The sequence below is a fragment of the Cajanus cajan genome, chromosome 9, assembly GCF_000230855.2.
Source record: "Cajanus cajan strain Asha chromosome 9, NIPB_CcT2T_4, whole genome shotgun sequence".
Classification (NCBI taxonomy): Eukaryota; Viridiplantae; Streptophyta; class Magnoliopsida; order Fabales; family Fabaceae; genus Cajanus; species Cajanus cajan.
In genome coordinates, this window is record NC_138525.1 from 3,373,369 (window position 1) to 3,386,355 (window position 12,987).

The 12,987-nt window shown below is 31.5% G+C and overlaps 2 protein-coding genes across 4 annotated transcripts; one reads left to right on the forward strand and one right to left on the reverse strand.

The window, feature by feature from the left end:
- Nucleotides 1-1,408: 1,408 nt before the first annotated feature.
- On the reverse strand, nucleotides 1,409-3,511 carry LOC109795162 (oxygen-evolving enhancer protein 2, chloroplastic). Its single transcript, XM_020354588.2, has 4 exons — nucleotides 3,201-3,511; nucleotides 2,440-2,672; nucleotides 2,061-2,111; nucleotides 1,409-1,983 (listed from the first exon to the last, which is right to left on the reverse strand). The coding sequence occupies exons 1-4, from the start codon at nucleotides 3,445-3,447 to the stop codon at nucleotides 1,723-1,725; spliced, it is 792 nt and encodes a 263-aa protein (XP_020210177.1). The 5' UTR covers nucleotides 3,448-3,511; the 3' UTR covers nucleotides 1,409-1,722.
- Nucleotides 3,512-6,765: 3,254 nt separating this feature from the next.
- Nucleotides 6,766-10,490, forward strand: LOC109805065 (Reticulon family protein). Of its 3 annotated transcripts, none has more exons than XM_020367018.3 (6): nucleotides 6,766-6,905; nucleotides 8,149-8,328; nucleotides 8,429-8,609; nucleotides 8,712-8,853; nucleotides 9,681-9,750; nucleotides 10,141-10,490. In XM_020367018.3, exons 2-6 carry the CDS (start codon nucleotides 8,154-8,156, stop codon nucleotides 10,308-10,310), a joined length of 738 nt encoding a protein of 245 aa, XP_020222607.1. In that variant the 5' UTR covers nucleotides 6,766-6,905; nucleotides 8,149-8,153; the 3' UTR covers nucleotides 10,311-10,490. The 3 variants fall into 3 exon arrangements, with proteins under 3 accessions (XP_020222607.1, XP_020222614.1, XP_082919854.1); XM_020367025.3 differs by having other exon boundaries at nucleotides 6,788-6,905; nucleotides 8,144-8,328; XM_083063728.1 differs by lacking the exon at nucleotides 6,766-6,905 and adding an exon at nucleotides 7,066-7,117.
- Nucleotides 10,491-12,987: the final 2,497 nt, after the last annotated feature.

Here is a 12,987-nt window from a genome sequence, read left to right on the forward strand (position 1 = left end):
ACCTCATTCCTTTTCTCTAATTATTATTTATAATCTTCCTGCGTCTAAACAATGCCAAACGTAACTCTGATAATTAAGGCACGTTTAGTCCTACATGTATCACTGTTGCATTCACTCAAGAGATCGTGGACATCTTAAATTCAGCATCTTCCAGTCAGATATTTCCGTATTCACTTATATCTTTTAATAAATGATAACTTCATTTTTTAGTACATCTGAAAAATTACTCTTTCTATAAAATACTTCAAATATAATAATTGAGACAATTTCAACAAACTAAAAGTTATAATGTATGTATCTTCTTCGGTATTTCATCACTTATATCTTTTTTTATGGGTGGTCAAAGAATATTGATATAAGATTTCACATTCTCACCTGTTGCTACAGAAGTGTCAATAAAATATTCATTCAATTATAGAGTGTGTATCAATATTTTTTATAAAGTCGTATAAGTTTGAGTTATTTTACAAGTTGAAGAGTGTTTAAAATGATCCGATTTAAGAAAAACACTCTTTTACTGCATTGTCCTTCAAAAAATGATACAAGCACCAATTGTCCTTCACCCTTCAAAAAATTCATTAGATGGGACCAAAAGATTTCCTTCGGAACTTGCAAAAGAGTAAAAATTTTGCACTACCCCAACTTTTAGTGCAATACCACTTTACATTTTTTTTTTTATCTATTAGTAAGTTTAATTTTTATTGTAAATCTTTGTCTATAGAAAGGTTTTTCCAGCTGTATCACATCAAATATCAATTACTGAATTGAAATTGAGTGCAAAAACCTCTTCTCTCTTTTTTTCTCTTTTTTTTTCTTCTCATGTTTATGTTATAATGTTCATATAAATAAATAAAGTGAAAGAGAGAAGGAGAAAGTAGGAAGAGAGAAGATTGATTCTCTCACCAACCAAATAGTAGTCCCATCTCTTATACACTTTTTTTTTCTTTTCTATTTTTGTCATATCATATTAGTCATTTCTCTCTTTTCTTTTCCTATTTCTCATTGTGCCTGCCGATCTTTTTTCATGTATATTTGTAAGTGGAAACATTTGAAATGGTTTTACCAATTGTAATTGATATGCAAAGTGTTAACCTCGTTTGTGCCAAGGGTACCAACTTTGGAACTAGACGTAGTTCGATGATCAAATGACAACTTTGTAGGAAAAAGTTCTAACAATCAGATGACAATTTTCTTTCCAACATTCAACTTACCTGTACCTTCTCTTGGTTTTCAATTAAAAATTATAAATTGCTGTGTTGACCGATACAGTTCAAGGTTAGCCAATTTCGTACCAACCCAGAACTGCCTCCATCTTAAAAGACTCAACTGTTCTTCAAGCTTCTACTTCTTCTTTTTTGGTCTCTTTCTGTTAACCAAGTTTCAAGAACAACTTTATACACTACTTCACTTGAGATAATTTTCTTCAATAAAAGTTAAGCCATCTTATGAACATACACACTCCTTGAGCCCTCTATCAAGCATAATGCCCATAAATGGCTTGTAGCAGCTTAGTGAAGGCAACTTAAAAAGCTTAACCAGAGAAAGAAAAGGAGATGCGTGGCTGTCTTTACAAAGCCAGGAATATTAAGTATTCAGATACTTAATCCAACCATGTCCCTTAAATTATGAAACTCGTGCACAAAAGGGTGGTTAGAATACTCAAAACACAGATAGCACTGAAGTTGATTTACACATAGCACATATAACCTGCTATTGAAGTTTTTAAGCAACACTGAAAGAACTTGCAGTGCTCTCCACAAATCTTCTTGCTCCCTTAAACCACCTCTTGTCTCCAGCTTGAGCCTTGCAAATGAAAAGTTTTCCATCTTTTACAGTTGCTCTAATTAGTTGGTGCTTGCCACCTTCATCTCCATCAGCAGTCCTTGTCAACACAGACAAAACATAGTACTGTTTTCCATCAATCACTGGTGTTGCAGTCTCCAAGATGTTGGCTGTGGCCACCGCATTTGCATCAAAACCACCCTGAGCAATCAAAGTTCAGACTCAGTTATGACATGTAATGATATTGGTGCATTCGTGTTTGATCATCAATCACTTACCTCGGCTTGAGTTTCGCCAAAGAAGGCCTGTTTTCCTAGCAAGTAATCCACCTGCAATGAGGAAAAACCAAATATCTTGAATTTCAGAGAGCAATAGAGAACGTAGAAACAGATGTCATTGTGTTCAAAAATTCTTTAATGTATACTCAAAAGTAAAAAATTAATAATGTAACACAATTTATATTAAAAAAAAAAAAAAACTATCACTAAAATCTAGTAACCTCAGAATCAGCAAGAGGAAAGCAATTTTCCATCACTAAATTTTGTCAGAGATTCATTTTTGTCGGAACTTGAAACATAAAACTGTACATTAATGAGGCAATAAGTGATCCTTATTAATAAGAAGCCAAGCAGAAATATTATTTTAAAACAGGTTTACCTTAGAGAGGAACTCTTCGGGTGAACCGTAGTCAGTAATGGACTTCTTATCAGTTGGATTCACTGTTACAACGACATTGCTGGTTGAATCAAAGTTATCCTCAAATCTAAGAACCTGACCTGCGTACTCAACCTCTTTGCTTGGGTTCCACTTTGAGGGAATCGATAGTTTGAACCCATCTCCATTGTATGGTAGGAAGTCTGTGTTAGTCTTCGGCTTTCCAAACACATTGGCTGCAAGAAAAATATTCAAATTGCTCAAATAAACCATGTCATCATCATTTATTAGAGGGATCAAATCCATTTCTTCCCCCCACCCCCCACCACCCACCACCACCTAACGAATTCAACTTTTGAGATAAGGTGATCCTTCATCCTTGACATGGTAATAGAGACTTTATGAGTATGACCAAATGGTAATTCAATTAAGAGCTTAATCTTAGCCAACTCCATTTTTTCAATTATAATTTCTGCACAAGGTTTGAGCAAGCTTATACTTTGATGAGGGCCTAAATAAATTTCTACCCTTGGATTATATCCTATGATCACTCATCACTCAATTTTGTTTCATTTTGGTGAATCCCTAATGGAGAAGTAGAGAGAGACTAATGCCTGGAGATAGTAAGATCCATTCAAAAGTAGATTATAGCAACAATTGAAAGCAAAGCAATTGCAGCCATTTGGCATGTGTTTCCTAAAGCATGATGTTCTGAAAGCATGCAAATGAGTATTTGACATTGAAAGGCAAAGAAAGGTTAGTACCAGCCTCCCCATAAGCAGCATCTGCAGGTGAGACTTTGGAGGCAACAGCAGCAGCACCAATGAGCACAGTTAGAGCCAAGCGGCGAGAGATTGGGCCGAGATCATCCTCTTGGGCCGTTGACTGCTTGTGGGCCTTGCAGACAAGGTGGTTAGGCTTGGTGTTGACCATGATGCGTGGTGAAGGGGATCTGGCAGGGGTGGTACTGGTAAGGGCATGGTGGTGCAAGAAGCATTGAGTAGAAGCCATTCTGTTGTCTCACTAATCTCTGGGAGTAAAATGAGAGTTAGAGTTTAGTTATGTGTCACTGAGGATGTGGGTTTGGATTTGGAAGAGGATGATTGGGAAAACTGGATTAGATTCTCGATGTGGGATAAGGTACTAGAGGCTCTCATTGGTGCCACGTCATATCACGTATTCTCACTTCCCATGTCATGTCTCTCAGGTCACGACACTCCTTGTACAAATATTCTTTTACTACTTACTTATAAACTACAAACTCTAATACCATCACATAATATTTATTTTTATATCATCAATTTAAGTATTTATTTTTAAATGATAATGCTTATAAAAATCATTCTCTTTTACTAAAAATTAAGGTTTTAATCACCAAACATTATCAATCTAAAATAGTTTTACATAATCAATTAATAAGAAATCACTAATAGTATAACTTTTAAAAATGTTATTATAAAATGTTATCACCAACCACCAACCCACACGATCCATTTTGAGTCATGGTGGGACCACCTGTTGGCCCAATTTCATTTTTCTTTATTAATTCAAACTCATCAATCAAAAGTTTCAGCACAAACTTCTTTTTTTTTTTATTTATTATTTTTTAATATCTACGACTACACCTAACTAATTTCATTTACATCTACACCTCTCATCTCCATTAATTAATTAAGTAATTAACGTATAATACGTGCCTGTAAATTATTTTTAACTAAAATTTTATTTTTATTTAAGTGGCTTGACTTTTCAACCCATCGGGTAGAAATATAATATATTGTGATCTCCCACCAATCCCTCAAGGTAGAAGAGTTCAGTTCAAAGTAAATTTTCTCTTATCAACCCCACATTGTGAAGTCTCACAGTATGATGATGACAACTAATAATGTATTGAAGATTAACCCCTTATCTCAACTTACCTTAGTCAAATAGAGACGATTTGGAAATGATATCTAAATAGAAAGGATCAATTTCACTATTGTTTAAAACTGTTTCCTAATCTTACCATTAATTTCTTCGTTATAAAAGCGGATAAACATGCTTAAAAGAGCAATATGATAATTACAAACAATGGTAAGGGTCAATGACATCAATAGGATAACCTCTCAATATATATATATAAATATCAAAGGTTCAATGTGTGTTAATATATATCGAAGGTGAACTATTGACTCAATGTATAGATCCTATTTTCACAAGTATATCAGCACAACTATTTCTTTCGTGTAATATGTGGTGAATTGAGCAACTCCAATTCTTCCATTCCTTATGTGAAAGACCTCATTTACATACAAATGATGTTTCTTCACTCCTTCATTAACCATATTGACCGCGACAAAAGAATATGAGAAATAAACCACTTCCCTATAGCCAACATTCTAGCAAAGTTTCAAGCCCTTTAGAGCATCAAGGATTTTTGCACCAAGTATGGTAACCCGCCCAACTTGGCCATATATAGAAACCAAGGGGGAACCAACCCAAATGGTCTTTGCATATTCCACCAAACCCAACCACTCCAAATTCAACGAGACTCCCATCAACATTAAGAGCTATGTAATCTTCTGGGGGAGCTTTCCATGACACCTCTCGTAGAACTCGTGAACTACCAAAAGGTTAGGAGAAAGTTATTGCAATTTGTTGTGATTGAGCAACTATACTCAGGAGTGTTCATGGATCGATTTTTTTGAAAAATAAAAATCGAACTGAACCGAACCGATCCATTTTTTATAAAGTAGATCGGTTTGATTTTTTTTAAAATATAGATCGTTTTTTTTAAATTGGATCAGTTCGGTGCGGTGCGGTTATCCATTTTTTACTCATATATGGATCATTTTTTTTAAACCAAACTGAACCGATCCACTTTGTAAAAATGGATCAGATAATTAAATCAGTTTTATAAAGTGGATTGATTCGGATTTTTTTCCAAAATGAATCATATCGATTATGGATCGATTCAGATTTTTTGCACACCTCTAACTATACTTATAGTCAAACTTGACACAGATGTCACTTTCTAACGAAAGACCATAGCATTTCTACCACACCAAATAAGCCATCTTGTTGTGGGGAAGAGAACCTCATTAGATAAGGTTTTCTCGCGAATTCAAGAGACAAGTTCACTATCATTAAATGGAGCATTGAAGTTAGGAAAACCACAAAACACTCGTATTGCTTTAGAGAAAACACAATTGAGAAGACAATGGTTGATAGATTCATTCGAAGTTAAACATTGTGGACAAATTTTATTTTGAATGATGTTTCTTTCAAACAAAAGTTGTCTCACTATAGCTAGTATAGTCATCTGATACACTTGCTAAAGAAAAAAAAATTAAGAGTTAGCTAAAAATCATATGCCTTTTCAAGAAATCTCAATCCATGCAATCATATGCCTTTTCAAGGTCAAGTTTAAAAATGATGTCTCCTTTCTTCTCCTTAGACTTGTGTATACGATGAACAACATCTTATAAAATAATGACATTATCTTTAGTGTTCTAACTAGGTATAAAACTATTTTGCAAGGACTAATAATCTATGTGGTGTACGATCTTAGCCTCTTAACCAACTTATTGGACATAATTTGTAGATAATATTATTACATAGACTAATCGGTGAAAACTCTTTAATAGAGGTAAGAAGATCCTCCTTAAAAATAAGAATTAGAAATGTATGTGAATGACATAGTTCTAAAGTATCATTTCTCTCTCTCTTTTTTGTTTTGAAAAATATATATCTCTCATTATTAATAATTTGCTTTCCCATGTTAAGAAACTAAACAAATACATTGACTGTACTTTCTTTTCTCATTATATTTCTTTTTATAAATACTTAGAAAGAGATTCACTTAAAAGTAATATTTTATTATACATTCAAATTAATAAATAATATATTTTTTTATAAACATATTAATTTAAATTAATATAAAAAATATTAAATAAATTTAAAATTTTATAAATATTTTATAGTGAAAAAAAAACTTGAAACGATTATATGTCAAAATCCCATCATTTATTTTGTTAAATTGAACGTTTATTAAAAAAATATATTGGAAAAAATGACATGTGATGGTAATGTCAGCTTTCGTCCTATGTTAATTGCATAGTTGTTTACGCCGTGGCTCGAACTCCGAACATCCGAAGTGGGAAAATGACGTGGAGCTTCACGTGTTTTTTGTTTTCGTTTTCAGACTCCTTCTTCAATTATGACTACTTATTTATTCAATTATATATCATTACTTAATGAAATAAAAAATAATATTCATTAACTACTGCATGGTAAAACATTAATATTTATTTAAAGTTATTATCTTTAATCTGTACGGGACACTGACTGTGTTATTATTATCTAATACTTTTAAATATTTTCAAATACTTTCTATCTAGTAACTTTTTCATTCATTCGCTATAACTTATAAGAATCTCTCTCTCTCTCTCTCTCTCTCTGCTTTTCCACTGCTTCGCTTCTACTCTCTGGTTTGTGCACGGAACCATTCCTTTTCTTTCTGGTTGCTGCAATTTATGAATTCTTGCTTATGTTTCTTTGTTTATCTTGTTGAATTCGCTGAACAATTCTGCTGTTAGGGCTTTGCAGGTGTGATTAATCTGTGAATTTATTTGCTTATGGATGATTTATGTCATTATATGTCAAATGTGCTTCCTTTATGCTTCCCAATATGGTGGTAGGGGTAGGTGAAAAAACTTGCGCCACCCCTTTTTTATTTTCTGCTTTATTCTTTTAAAAAGATTTTCTTTTGCTGTCAAAAAAAAAAAAAAGAGAAGAATTTTCTTTTTCTTTCGTCTTTTCATTTTTATTTTTTCCCCACCTGACTCGAAGTATTTTGTATCCATGATTGTCAAAGTTTTAGCTATGTTTGGAGGAGAGGAGATAAATAAATTAACAAATACGCACGAAAACGATGTGTTTTCGTGTTTGGTCAAGAGAGAAAGTGAAAGGAAATAAGAGATTTTTCTGGAAAAAAAAAAACAAAAAGAAATCAAAGCTGTGTTTCTTTCTATTTTTCATTTAAAAACTCAAACAATTCTCTTCTCTGTCGCCGTCCAACCAAACATAGCATTGTAATAAATGGAGGTGTTAGCCTGCGTTTTGTGTCACAATCCTTCAGAGTCTCATTCGAAGAACACGTTTATATTGTGCATCGATTCACTGTTCTCTCCATTTCCCTTTCCCTTTTCCATATAATCCTTTTAGTTTCAACAAATACAATGTCAATAACAAAATGAACCCTGTGTAGTGTGTTCAGGCATAACAATGACTTTAATTTGTAACACTAATGAAAGAAGGCATAAAAATATAGTTAAAATGATCCAGAAAGCTAATGTAACACTATGAAGATTAAGGCCCATTTGCAGCAATAAGAACCCAACACAACACACAGTAGAAAGACTTAATGCCGTTGAAGTATTAAACTTGATGAAGTTTAAATACAGACAGGCTAAGTTAATTAATTGGCGGAGATGTTTCTTATATGACCTTAGACCAATAAGACTTATTTCAATTTAGATGGGATAACTTGTTGTCTTTGTGAATGTGTGACTTGATGTTGGTATGTTCTTCTCTTTGTTAATGGTTTAGGAAAAGGAAAATTGTATCTTGTGTTGGTTTCTTGTAAATGGAGACTGATGTTGCAGTGGTGTTAGGCATAATAGCTGTTTAGTACAACGTTTAATGTTCTTTTTTGTTCTTATATAAGTGCAGGAACAATGTCTGAGAAAATCACAGCTGAAAACCTTCTTAACACCCTCGTGGAAACAATTGCTGAGAAGCAAAAATCTGTATCATTCTTTGAAGAAGAGAAGTCAAACTCAGTGAGCTCCCAATTCAATAGACTGTTTGGACGCCAGAAACCTGTGCACCATCTTTTAGGTGGTGGAAAATGTATGGTAGTTCTAATGTTCTAGTAATTTTTCTGTAAAACCTATCATATTAGCCCTGACTTTTAAAAGTTTTTTGGGGGGTTTTCCTTTGAATGATGTAGCTGCCGATGTCTTGTTATGGAGGAACAAGAAGATCTCTGCTAGTGTTTTATCTGCGGCAACAGCTATATGGGTGCTTTTTGAATGGCTTAATTATAATTTCCTAACTCTTTTATTCTTTGTTCTGGCTCTTGGCATGCTTGGACAGTTTCTTTGGACAAATGCTTCTGGTTTGTTTAGCAGGTTATCCAAGCATCTCTTCTTCTCTTGTTATGATGGGTGACTTTATTGAAATATATTATACCACTTTACAGCTTAAACATGATTTGTTCTCTGGGGTGACAGGAAGCAGGCTAAAGTTCCCCGTTTTGTCCTCCCAGATGATTTCTTCGTGAATATTGCAACCGCAGTTGGTGCCGAGGTTAACCATGGCTTGAGGTTTCTCCAAGATGTTGCATGTGGTGGAAACCTAAAACAATTTCTTCTTGTAAGTTCACCCTTATGTTCGCTTGCTTTGGAATTGTTATTTATAATCCAGATTCATGCTTAGAACATAGTTTCCAGGTTAAACCAGTTTTCTGTTTCTGACACCTGTATGTGTTGTAGTTCTAGTGCTTGTTTCTAATCAATTCCATTTAGTTTTGTTTGCTACATTTTTCGTTTGTTACATGTTATTGATATTTATCATGGAAATTGTCAATTGCTTTTCTTTTCTTCTTTGAATTTCTAGTAATATGTGGGTTATATATTAAACCATACTGTGCAAAAAGAAATAAGTTTCTTGAGTTTGTGGGAACTTGTCAAGTCAACTAAACCTTATGTGACAGTATCTTCTGAGTCATTTGGTGTTAAGCTGTCTGTTATGGCAATAATCAATACTTGTGCGGTAATCCCTGATTTTATCACTTTGTTGTTGCTAAAGATGTAACATTACTGAGCAAAAGAGCATAAGGAGTTGGCACCCGGGGAGGGTGTGTGTAGGTGGGATGGGGGATTGACTTGCAGCCGGAGGTATGATATAATTGAATTGGGGAACAAGGATTTTAAGTTGTAAGCTCCATGGGTCAATATGGATTCTTTTACTTGATTTGGACTCTTGGAGTAGTATTTTATGACAAATAATCAATGCCAGCGGCTGTATTTTGTATCCTAAATGCACAACCATGATGATTCTCTTTCTTCTTTGCCATTAGTTTTATTACTTGTTTTTAACTCTTTATATAGTTAAATTATATTTGTTTCTATATTTTGTAGAATTGGAAAAATTATGCTCTTTTTGTGTGGAATTTGTGATAATGGTTACAACATCCCCAGGTTGTAGGTAGCTTATGGGCTGGTGCTGTTATTGGGAGCTGGTGCAATTTTTTGACTGTCATGTACATTGGTGAGAGACCTGCTTTCCTTTCATCTGTTGGTATAGATTATAATATGCTGATCAAGATTCAGAGTATATGCTTGAATTATTAATTTGGATAAAGTTTGAAAAATATAATTCAAAATTTCAACTAATTTTACAAATATCTGCTCTAAAAAAACGTGAATTATTGAAATTATAGAAATTGTATTATATTATTACCATTTGTTGGATTGTAAAGCCAACCTTATGTTTTGTTTGTATGAAAACAACATACTAACTTCTAAAACAATGTAATTTGCTGTGCCATAACTCTGTAGTGGAAACGATTTGAAACATGTTAAATTCCTGGTATGCTGGAGTCAGGAGTTTGGATGGTGTAACTCAATCGACTCGCTTAAATGTATGTTATGTCCTCAGGTTTTGTTGCTGCACATACACTTCCAGTTCTCTATGAAAGGTATGAGTATCAAGTTGACACCTTTGTGTACAAGGTCTTTGATCAGATGCAAAATAACTATCAGAAGCTGGATTCTGGCTTGCTTAGCAAAATCCCCAAGGGAAAGCTGAAAGGAAAGAAGTATGAATAGATTCTTCCTTATGTAAATTGTTTGGTTTTCAATATCCGTTTAGTGAGACTTGTGATGAAATTGGCAAAGCCTGAAGGATATAACCAGGGAACAATTCTGTGTTGGGGTCTTTAAAATTTGTTGTATACTTGTATCTCATTATTTGACCGGGAATGAAATTTTCGTTTATGACTGTGGCAACTTGCAAGCTTGTGAAGGCACTTACAAGGTGTTTGATACGGATCCGGATCCTCTGACTTTGAGATATCAAAGTTATGGTAACTTAACACATCTCAATCGTTGGATTTGTAATAATAGATCAGATTGTGACACGTGTACAAAATATATTTTAACTTAAATGTACACGTGTCACAATCTGATCTACTATTATAAATCCAATGGTTTAAATATGTAAAGTTATCCTAACTTTCCCCCTCCAAAGTCAGGGGATCTATTTCCGTTTGATACTACCCAGTTTAAAACCAAATACATAAAAATAATGCACAATCAAAGGAAGAATAGGAGGGAAAATAAATGAAGAGGGTATTTTTATTTATTTATTTATTATTATTTTTTATGTACAGACGGCGAGTATTCTTTACCGGAGATAACTTTGCAAGTATAAGGATAATGTGTTTAATGGTTATGTATTATTAGTGTAAAAAGTTTTATATAATTAATTAAAAATTACAATTTGTATGATTTTTAGGATAATTATTATAAAAGTTAATATACTTAAATTTATAGTGGATTATAATTGGATAATTATATAAAAACTATTTTATACTACTAATGTATCACAATAATTATAGTTGAAAAACTTTTATTAAATATTTACTTCTCTATTTAACACAATTATATTGGACTCAAATTGATGTAAATAATTAGGTTGAATCAATATATAGTTAGTTTATTTACATACTTTGGAAGGGAAAAATGGTTGAAATTATAATTGTTTAAAACTTGATACATGAAAAAGACTTTGATCTCAAAGTGGAGATATTATTAGATGATCTTGGGCTAATATGATTCTCATTAAAAAATTTATATATGAAGTAGTTAGGTATTATTAATTTATTTTTGTAAATTGTGAAATTTAAATGTGTTGTGCAGATATTAGTTGGGACCACAAATAGGTGGTAGTTATAAACTCCTAAAAGAAAATTCAAAAGAGGGAAGAATTTTAATAGAGATAAAAAGCATTTTATGAATCATATAAACATATTTATTGTTATTTCTTTAAAATATAAAGTTATTAAGTTGAGGATAACTTCTCCAATCAAGCACTACCTAAAAAAAGCAGGTGCCTTTTTTTATATATATTTCTTATTAAAAATTTTAAAAAGATGTATTATTTTCTGACTTCAAGAAGGAAATAGTGAAACTAGTTATTTTTATCATTTTTTAACTAATAAATTAGTGACTGATTGAGCAATGTGAATTACTTTTAAAAATGAATTTGGGCTTCTTTGAAACATTACTAAAGTTGGGCTTTGCCCAAAAGAAAATAAAAAATTCTCTGTCTCCTTTTAAGTATGCACCATGAGCAACTCTTATATATCACAAAGTAGTAGACTTCGGCTTTTTTTAATACACAACTACTACCAGGAAACGAGCCTGATCAGCATGACTATGGTATATGTCCATTTTAACCCAATAGAATTCTTCATAAGCAATTACAATCACACTAGAAATTGAATAGAATGTTTTACGTAATGTATAATGAAATTTTCATTCTAACTTTTTAAATTAGTTTTATTTTTTCACACTATAATTTATTTACCTATCTTATGCTTTTCTTTATCTCTCTCCTTAGAGATGAGAATAGGAGAAATTTTAACCAAACTTATAATTTGATTTAATCTAATTTAACTTATTTAACAAAAAAGTTAAACTTAGATTTTTTTAAAAAGCTTATTTACTTAATTAAAACTGGGTTTAAACTTTTAAAAAGTTTGTTAAGTCTAATAAGACAGTCTAATTATTTATATGATATAATAAAATACAATATATATTTTATTATTAACAAAATAATTGAATAAATAAATTTGAAATACAAAAAAATCAAATTATCAATATTTTTTTTTATATTTCTACTACACTTAAACAATTTATATTACATCTCTTATTCATACAATATCAAGAACTCAAAAATTAAAACTCTAGTAGCTGCATTCACTTGTTCTTTTCCTTTTTCTTTATAGTTGATTATTTAGAATACTTCAAATGAGTTATAAGAAATATTTAAAAAAAAATTCTTAATAAAATTATCTTATTTTATCTCAACTTATATGTGAGTGTATACATTAAACACTTATTTATTTATTCATTGTAAACTCTAAATTTTAATAATAATAGAGAACTATTTTTTATATTGAAAATTAAAAAAAAAAGCTCACACATGTATTTAAAAATATAACTATTAATTTATTTAAAATTAAATTTATTATCCTATTTAACATTATTAATGTAATATAAATTTTTAAATAAACTAACAAGTCAAACTAGACTTTAGAAAAATCAAGTCAGACCTATAAAAATAACTAATGATAGATAATATATCAAATTTTAAGTTTAAATTTTATAAAACAAGTTCAATTTGTATATTTAAAGTCTATCTTAATTCGACATATTTTCATCTCTATCCTTAATTTTTACCTTTTTTTTATATTAAAAATATATAGTAAAATTATTTTTG